The 9,603-nt window shown below is 50.5% G+C and overlaps 1 protein-coding gene across 1 annotated transcript; it reads right to left on the minus strand.

Moving 5' to 3' along the window:
* Positions 1–1,106: 1,106 nt before the first annotated feature.
* On the minus strand, positions 1,107–2,629 carry LOC122905497 (lymphocyte antigen 6F-like). The gene is made up of 4 exons (XM_044247062.1): positions 2,504–2,629; positions 2,309–2,396; positions 2,011–2,130; positions 1,107–1,713 (listed from the first exon to the last, which is right to left on the minus strand). Exons 2-4 carry the CDS (start codon positions 2,358–2,360, stop codon positions 1,460–1,462), a joined length of 426 nt encoding a protein of 141 aa, XP_044102997.1. The 5' UTR covers positions 2,361–2,396; positions 2,504–2,629; the 3' UTR covers positions 1,107–1,459.
* Positions 2,630–9,603: the final 6,974 nt, after the last annotated feature.

Consider the following 9,603-nt stretch of genomic DNA (forward strand, 5'->3'; position numbering starts at 1 on the left):
CTTCACCGGAGCAGGCTAGAGGATGTGGGCCCTTGCCCAAGGTCAGCGGGGGGTGCAGGATGGATGTGGTTCTTCAAACCCCTCTGCCCACAAAACACCCCGTGCCCCCCACCCAACGCACCCTCACTCCGGAGCCCTCCCCCACTGCATGGCGCTGTTGGTGGTCGCTCTAGGGGTGTAGAGTCAGGGTGTGTGGGTTGTGGCCAGCACCGTGGCGGGGCGAGTTGGGAGATGCGGGGAGGCGGGGTGATAGGGAAGACGCTTCGGATTTCCAGACCTCAGAGGCCTCAGGACCTGTCCCTGTGGGGCTGGTGTCCCCTTCCCCAGCCCCTGTATTTCCTCCAGCACCCCTAGCCTGGGGGCGGGAGCACGCCCTTGTTGTCTCTTGGTCCACTCCGCGGAGGCGCAGAGGGCACATGTGGGCAGGACGACACTTCTGGTTCCTTGTCTTTGGCCGAGACTGGCATTAACTTCCCGTGCCTCGGTTTCCCTGGTCGTGAAGGGAAGGCTCTGCAGACCTGACCCTGACGATCCGGGAGTCCCCAGAGACACACGCAGGCTTTGCTGGACCGGGCAGGGAGGAGAGGAGGCTTCTCTTCCTGGAAGAGGCAACTGGGGGGACCTAGAGGGAAGATGAGGGTCCCGGGCTTTCCACCCCATGGGGGAGGGGCAGGGTCCTGTGGGCTGGGGAGCGGGGTCAGAGCTTCAGGGTCACCCCTGGGGGCAGGACCTCCGAGGGGAAGAATGTGTGAAAGAGGAAAGGAACCCGCTGAGACCCCCTCTCCCACCACCACCACCACCTGCCTCGGCTGAAGCCCCACCGCCCCCCAGTGCATCAGCCACCAGAGAACGCCCTGGGCAGATGCTCCCATGGAGGCCCCCAGGGGGACTGGGTGGGTCACGTGCATTGGAGGAAATGCCTCATGGGCATGAGTGGGAACCACCCCCAGCTGTGCCCAGCACCCCTCCAGAACCACTCCCATTCCTGGGGTCATGGGCCCTAGCCCTGCTGAGGGAAAACCATGGGGCAGAGCAGTCTCCCTCCTAGGAGGCCATGAGACACCCCCCCACACTCCTAGGGGGGCCGAAGGACCAGCAGAGAACAGGAGGGTGCGGAAAGGTTTATTTTCTTCTGGCACGGGCTGGCACACTGGGGGCAGGACCCTGGGCAGGGCTGCTGGCTTTGCTCTCCTAGAGGCCCCTCTGGTCAGGGCGTGGCCGTCTCTCTGCATCTTGGGCCAATAGTTGGTTGATGGAGTTTGCAAAATTGGATAGGCTTGTGGGCATAGCAGGGCACTGGGGGCCTGAGCCTAGGGCTGGGCAGGGGGGCTGGGCAGGGGTGGCGCCGATTTTCAGGGTCTGTGCACGTGGGTGCGTGTGTGAGCCTGTGCGTGTGTGTGCTGCGTCAGACTCTGTTCCGGACGAGGCCCCCCTTTCTGTGCTGGAGAGTCAGGGCTGGTCACAGCAGGGCCCAGAGCAGGACGGGCCCTAGGCTGAGCAGGAGCCCCCCACCAGGGCCAAGGCGCCCTGGCTCTCCGTTACACAGGTCCTTTTCACAGCACACCAGACCCTGCGATTCAAACTTAGGTTGGCCCTGCAGGTCTGCAGGGTCCAGGACATCCAGGGGGCTCATCTCGGAGAGCTGCTGCATTACCCTGGAAACTTCGTTGCAGGAGGGGGCGCACCCCTTCTGCTGGTATTTCAGCTGCTTTCCTGTGGGCAAGGAGGGAGGCGCCTGGCGTGAGAGGCTCCAATCCTCTCTCAGCCTCCTAGACTCGTCCCTGGTCACCAGCTCCCGGGGAGCACTTGGTCCTCCGTCCTGCTGCTGGAGTCCCATCCCGCCCCGTCCCCGAGGAGGCCTCTGGAGGCCGGCCCCTCGCCATGCAGTTGGGGATGTTGAGGCAGGCGGGAGCGTGGCCGCTGCCAAGCCCACACCCCTCCGAGGGGCTGGGGGAGCATCAGAGCAGAGCTCCCTGGGCTGCCCCCATCCGCTGGGCCCTGGGGACTCACCATCGCCCGTGGTCAAGGTCATGTTGCTGCTGTAGCAGACGCCCGGCATCAGACACTGGAGGGACTGGCAGGGACCGCCGTTCTCCATACCAAAGCAGGTGTAGCACTGCAGGCTCAGGGCTGGCACGGCGGGGACAGGGAGGACAGGGTCAGACCTCTTCAGGCCTGAACCGCGGCCCCTTCCCACCCTCTCGGGGCCTGGCGGGCAGACCCCTCCCATGCGCACACACGGGCTCACACAGGGGATGGCCAGCCATGACCAGCAGCACAGACCCCGTCCTGATGCCCCGCTGCTCACCGCGCTCCCAGCACAGCAGGACGGCCAGCATGAGGAGGTGGAGGCCTGTCATGGCTCCTGGAGGTGACAAGATGTGCCTGGGCTCCGGCTGGGGGAGGGGGGCGGGCTCAGGCTCAGGCTGCTGCCACCCCTCCCCAGACCCTGGCCCTCCACGGCTGAGCCCTCGCCAGCCCAGTTCCCTCCTGCCTCACTCACCCGCAGGCGTCGGGTCCCCGTCCGTCGCCTGGCACTGGAGCCTCTTATCCCCCGGCCAAGAAGTCGTCCCCCAGCATCCTGTGCCCCATCAGGAGGAAGCTGGGGCTGGACTCTTTTGTCTCCACCCTTTCCGGAGTAGCTATCACACGCGACCTGAGTCCCAGGCCAGGACGGGGTCTCACCTAGCCGACCAGCGGTGGCTTCGGGGAAATTTCAGGAGGAAGCTGGGCGCTCTCTGTTTCTGGCTTCACCTTCCAGGGTCTCTCGGAGGCTGTGGGGCCCTCCCCAGCTGTACAGCTGAGACCTCTCCTTCTCTCTCCCACTCCTGGCCCCCAGTCCCCAGTCCCATAAGCCCGTCCTGTCCTCCATGTATGCTCCCCAGAAAGTGCGCCTCACAAGTCACAGAAGCAGAAACAAATTTTTTTAATGTTAAACGCATCGTTGTTGGTTTTTTCTCGTTTTTCTGCTGCATTTGGTGTTCGTGTAGTAATGGGTGCCGGGCAGCTCATTGTCTCGGGATCTCTGTCCTTACACACTTGTTCTTTGGTTGAGTTTATAGTTTTGATGATCTTAGCCATCCAGGGGACGCAACAGTAGCTTATCTGAGGCCCGAGCTCAAACCGAGTGAAGACACGTGCTCGTGTGAGACTGAAGGCTGACCGCTCCGGAGACACGGCCGTCTTGACGAGACTCAGATCAAACTAGTCTGCTTGAACTTCTTTTTAAAATTTTTTAAAAAAGATTTTATTTGACAAATAGAGATCACAAGCAGGCAGAGAGGCAGGCAGAGAGAGAGAGAGAGTAGGAAGCAGGCTCCCTGCTGAGCAGAGAGCCCGATGCGGGGCTCGATCCCAGGACCCTGAGATCATGACCTGAGCTGAAGGCAGCGGCTTAACCCACTGAGCCACCCAGGCACCCAATAAATCTTTTTTTAAAGACTTTATTTATTTATTTGACAGAGAGTGGGAGAGAGCTTGAGAGAGAGCACAAGTGGGGGAAGCAGCAGAGGGAGAGGGAGAAGCAGGCTCCCCACTGAGCCAGGAGCCTAATGCGGGGCTTGATCCGGGGACCCTGGGATCATGACCTGAGCCTAAGGCAGAGGCTTAACCCACTGAGCAACCCAGGCGCCCCCAAACTAGTCTTATTTACCAAAGATTTGCCCAAATCACATAAACTTGAACAGTACTTGGTTCATTTCTCTATTGACAATAGCGTTAGGGATAGTTTGTTTTGGTGGAAGCAAATTAGAACAGAAGAGTTTTGTCCACGGGATTTTATAACTGAATTTGCTGATCTCACCCAGAGGCAGGAGAATGTCACAAGGTGACCGAGGTGACAAGGCGCAAACGGTCGTGGTGCCGCTCTGTCCGAAGTTCTAGCCACGCGTCAGGCAGAAGCGCAGTGAGACAAAATTCTCTGGTTTATCTGAAAGAGTTGGCTCTCCTCTTCGGCCCGCTTCGGTTTTTACCTGAATTGTGTTTCTGCAGATGAGACCATTTGAGATCTCCTGCCTCACGTGAGGGAGAATGCTTCTCATCCAGGTTGATGGAGCAGACCTCAAGATTTTCTCCGGCCCCACGTGCAGTCTTACGGGGGCTGCAGACTACGGTTCGGTTGGGGTGCTGAGGGCCGGCCTCCTCTGAGGGGCTGAAATAGGGTTTCCAATGAGCCTCCCAGCTTGACGGGTCTGCTGGTAGGGTCCCTGCGTCCCTGAGAGCCCCCAGTGGTGGCAGGCAGCCTCGGGCTTGAGTGGCCGCAGGGGCGGAGGGTGGCGTGGAGGGGGTGGAGAGGGGTTGGGGTTTGAAGGACACTCAAGGACAGGCGGGGGCTGGTGGTGGTAAAGCTTGGGAACAGAGAGGTCCAGGAAGAACCAGTCTGGGGAGGTCTTCAGTGTCCTAAAGAGGTCTCCAGAGGTCCAAATTATCCTTAGTAAAATCTTGCCAACAGGGAGGAAGGTGTAGTGAGTGTGAACCTTTAATTAATAAATGCAATAAATAAATAAATAAAAACGGAGTAAGCCTCCCCTACTCCAACTAAACATAAACAAGTAAAAAACATTCATAGCAGATAAACAAGCATAGCAAGTAAGCCTAGACCAATGTGTGTATAGTGATAAGACTAATGTGTGTGCAGTGATAAAGATGAACGTAGAGCAATAAGCTGCAAATATTTTGACCAGTGAAATGATATTGCAAAAATGTTGCAAAAACATGTTTTCGTGTTTATGTGTGTTCTGATGTATAAGCATGAGAAAAACAAGTGATGTAACATGTTCATGAAGGAGACTTAGAACAGCACAGAAAAAGAGGCATCGGGTTGGACTGAGCGGAGCGAGTTCCCTGTCGGGAGAACATCATCGCCGGTGCTGCCGACGCCCCGACAGTCTCGTGGCCGACCACTCGCTGGTTCCTAGTCTCAACTTCTGCGGTGACCTCCCTGTCTAGATTGTGAGGCCACGTTTCCTTATCGTGACAACCTGACGAGCTGCCAAACCGCGAGGATTGTGGTGCGGACCTCGTCCCAATAAAGATCAAGTGAGTTACATCGTATCTGTCTCTCTCTCTCGCTCCCCTTCTTTCATTTATGTTGCGACCCCCTGGCGGGACGCAGGGGTTTTGCTCGCATCAGGTGGCGTAGTCGGCAGTCGTTGTGGTTTGGCCATCTGGACCGACAGTTGTGGTTTGTGGTCGTGGACAGCCAGTCGCTGTGAGAGACTGATAGCCGATGCAGCGACACACCCGGAGAAGACAACTGCTTAAGCTCCTGAAGACAGCTCAGGAGATCCTCCGGAACGCAAGGCAGACGGGAGAGCTGATCCTAAAACTACTGGAGGAAGAGGATAGAGAACATCGGGACAGATCGACTACACCGGACCTTCCCAGTCTACCAGACCGCCTTCCATTGCGGAAGTTTGGGACGCCTGACTTCACTCAGTGGACTGCGGCGGACTTCATCCCTCTGGAAACCGGGAAGGAAGAGGAGGACTGAACCAGGTTGGCAACCCCCACCCCATACTAACCAACGGGAGGACGCAAGGCGAAGGGGAAGGGTGACACCTTCGTGTGGGCCGTGAGCTCCGGGCACGCGAAAAGGACACCACGGACCCTGGGGAACGCACCCGCCTATCTCAGGCGAGCCCCAGCCGAGCGAAAATAGATGAGGGGGTGGTGACTAAACAAGCTCGAGCAAAGCATTCGTAAAGACCTTGACAACCTCGAACAAAAATTACACTGTAGCTACATAAATTGGCACTGGTTTCGATTTCAATATATGTTAAAAATTAGACTGGCACAATGTTTAGTAAAATGAAAAGAGCCTTTGCGAAACTCTTAGTCAGGGAAGACTGGAGAGAACTTAAGCCTCAATCTCCATGGAGAAATATAGAGAAAGTTGTACAGGATAAATTTCCAGAGTGCAGGAAAGGTACTAAACTCGACGATCTATTAATTGAGCCAGGAAAGGTGCAGCCATTATTAGAAAAGGCACACCGAAAAGAGGTGCCAGCAAATTTATGTAAAGTCATCGATGACGTAAACAATGACAGGCTCAAAGGTAAAAGGCTAGTAAGAGAAGCCATCGGAAAATCAAAAAATCCCTTCCTGCAGATGGCTCTCGCAGAATCTTGTCATGACAGCGATAATAATAATAATGCAGCCCAATGTAACCCGGTTACAATAATTAAAACATCTACCCCTGTGAGAACGCCAGGTGACCAAGTCCAGATCAGGGACATTGAAACCAGAGAATATGGTAGACAAGAATTGGCATCCTTGAGAAATGATTGCGCGCAAAATGGCCTTAATGATGCCGAATGGCTATTAAAATTATGGAATAAAGGAATGCACGGCATCAGACTCTCAAATCAGGAAATGAAAAATCTAAATTTATAGATAGATCAACCAAATGTGGAAGAGGCACTACAGTTCTATCTAGAAACATAAAATACTGTTAGAACAGTTTTTGAATGGATAGCCATGGCATGGGTACAGGCATTCCCAGTTTTAGATATTGGAAGTCTAGACACAAGATGGAGAACACCAGAGGAAGGTATTAAAGTTATTAGAAAACTCTGCCTGTTAGGAATAATCTATTATGGTGATTTAACTAGTCATCCAGGTAGATTCCAACTAACAGCATCAATGAAAAAGGCTTTTATTAGAGGCGGACCCGATAACATGACTCTGGCCCTCAATGCCATTATGGCAGGGATGAACACAGGACATGACTTAATAGAATACCTAAAAAATATGAGGGATATTAAACAAACTCCCAAACTGTCCTTCTGGGTAACTAGGTGGTCGCTTAGTGGTAATTCCAGGTCACCTAGTGGTAAAACCTGGAACTACACAAGACAATTTATGGGCGAACGCCCCGCAGCCCAGTGCAATGGGCCAACATCAGGAGGCAATATGAAGGGCCTAATACAAAAAAACGACATGGGGGCTCCCCCGTCTGGCCAACGAGGGAGACCCATGGGGCCCAACAGAGCGCCGGTAGGGCCATGGAAATACTTTCGCCCAAGAAACCCACAGAAAAACCCCTACCCGGGAGTCCCTCAAAAACAATCTTATTTCAGAAGACCAGTACAGAATGCCTACCAAAACAGGAGTGTCCAGACACAGTCAGGGATAAGCCGCTTCCGCAATCGCAACCAGTCTTTACCTTTACAGCAAAAACCCTTCTACAAAAGGACATAAGACCATATATACAGCTAACAGGCAGCCTACATGGAAATAAATTCCATGACACATTTTTAATAGATACTGGTAGTGAAATTACATTAGTACACCCAGAGATAGTACCTATTGGTGAAGATACCTTTAAATATTACACACCAGTGGGCATAAAAGGTGTAACAGGACAAGAAATGATGGGTTATAAAACAGACATGTCTTTGTATATATATGATAAGGTAATAAACATAGATATAGTTATATGTGCATACACCCCATGTAATATATTAGGTATAAGAGAAATCATAAAAATTTTTGGAGACTGGATACCATTGAAAAGGCTAAAACCCATTAAAATGGATCCAGCTGACTCCGAACATTTATGCTTCACAATATAAGAATTAGCAACTGTGAAAGTAGAGCCCATAATCCTACCTAAAATCAAACCATGCTTTACTCCGCAATACCCCATTAAAGGAGGGAAGCAAGAAATTACTGATACCATTTTAGACTTATTAAAAAGAGGAATTATAGAACATACACAAAATTTTAACTTTAACAGCCCTGTATGGCCTGTTAAGAAACCCAATGGAAAATGGAGACTGACGGTAGATTATAGAAATATCAATAAGAACTCCCCTAAAATGCCAGGCCAATTACCAGACATAGAGAACATAACTAAAGAAATTACAGACTTTAAGCCGAAGTGGATGGTCACTATTGATTTGAGTGACATGTTCTCCGCAATACCTTTACACCCAGATAGCAGGGAGATTACCACATTCACATGGGAAGCCAAACAATATCAATTCACTAGAGTCCCACAAGGATACAAAAACAGTCCTATTATTGCCCATAGTGTCATCCAGCAAACAATCCCATGGAACGAGATTCCAGAAAACACTAAAGTCCTAACATACATAGATGATATCATTATATTAGGAAAGGAGGAAAATGAATTGAAATTGGCTATGAACATACTTATTGATGCATTACGTAAGAATGGATGGACCATTAATATGGATAAAGTCCAGGGTCCGTCCCATCAGGTGAAATTTCTAGGGATTATTTGGACAACAGAAGGCCCCAGTATTCCCGATTCAGTAATTAACATCATTAATAATATACCAGAGCCCACTAATAAGACCCAGGCACAACACCTACTAGGATTATTTGGATACTGGAGGAAACATATCCCCTATATGCAAGCTATCCTTACACCCATCTATAAAATAACTAGGAAAGCAGCAGACTTTAAATGGACAAGTGTAGAACAAACAGCATTTCAGACAGCCAAAAATATGATGCTACTCCACAAGAATCTCTTTGTACCACAGGATGGAGATACTATCGTTATCGATATCCTGTGCCATATGAACTATATATGTTGGGGAACCTACTCCAAGAGAGAGGGTACCTTGAATCCTATCGGATTTGCATGCAAACGTTTCCCATATTCAGAGAATAAATATTCTCTGTTTAAGAAATATGTATATGCATATTTTATAGCATACACAAATTTACAATTTGACATAGGCAATAATCCCACGATTATTAGATCACCTATACAGATCCTTCCTTGGCTTAAAATGGATGATAGTAAATTGATTGGATTACCTATTGATCCTAAAGTATTACAATGGAGATGGCATTTACAGGAATTATTCCAAAATAAGAACGTCACTGGACAAAGTAAAATAGGCAAACTAACTGAGGAATTTGCTCAAACCCCTCTGATTCTCCCACCCAAAAAGGAGGAGGAAATCAAAACCTCACCAATTGCAAATTGGGTAACCAGTGATGCCTCTCCGACTCATAATATATGGTACACCGACGGATCATCTAAAACTATAGCAGGGAAAACATATTGGAAGGCAGCAGCCTTCAGACCAAGTGACAACAAAATTATAACCAAGGAAGGAACTTCACATTCAGCCCAATTAGCCGAACTCATGGCAGTTAAATTGGCAATTGAACAATCTTTGAAAGAAAATATGCGACATATACATATTGTTTCAGATTCATGGGCAGTATGTAATGGCTTAGCGCTTTGGTCTGTGCAGTGGAAAAAAACTGATTATCACATAAATGGTAAACCAGTATGGGGACAAGAAATCTGGAAAGAAATTGACAGTCATGACACACATGATGATTAAGTTCATCGCGGCTAGTGGAGCGAAGGACACTGTGTCTACAGCTACACTTCCGCCCATTAACAAAGTAGTCAATCTTACAAATACGGCCCAACATCCATACATACGCTATATGCAGCAATATATAGACCCCACCAATATGTCATTTCCAGTGCCAGGATACTTTAAAAGTAGACAATATTTTAGTGCAGTAACTGCAGGAACCTCTTGGTTCTGGACACATTATACCCTATGTACATCACCATTTAAAAGATATGACCCAAAATGCGGAGGC

Source organism: Neovison vison, chromosome 4 (assembly GCF_020171115.1).
Source record: "Neovison vison isolate M4711 chromosome 4, ASM_NN_V1, whole genome shotgun sequence".
NCBI lineage: Eukaryota > Metazoa > Chordata > Mammalia > Carnivora > Mustelidae > Neogale > Neogale vison.

Bases quoted from the DNA above. Each gene is read 5' to 3' on its own strand.
- LOC122905497 (XM_044247062.1), bottom strand. From the start codon at position 2,360: ATGACAGGCCTCCACCTCCTCATGCTGGCCGTCCTGCTGTGCTGGGAG. The intron at 2,131-2,308 runs GTGAGCAGCGGG...CCGCCGTGCCAG, and splicing joins CCTGCTGTGCTGGGAGCGCG to CCCTGAGCCTGCAGTGCTAC. The intron at 1,714-2,010 runs GTGAGTCCCCAG...CCTTGCCCACAG, and splicing joins GACCTTGACCACGGGCGATG to GAAAGCAGCTGAAATACCAG.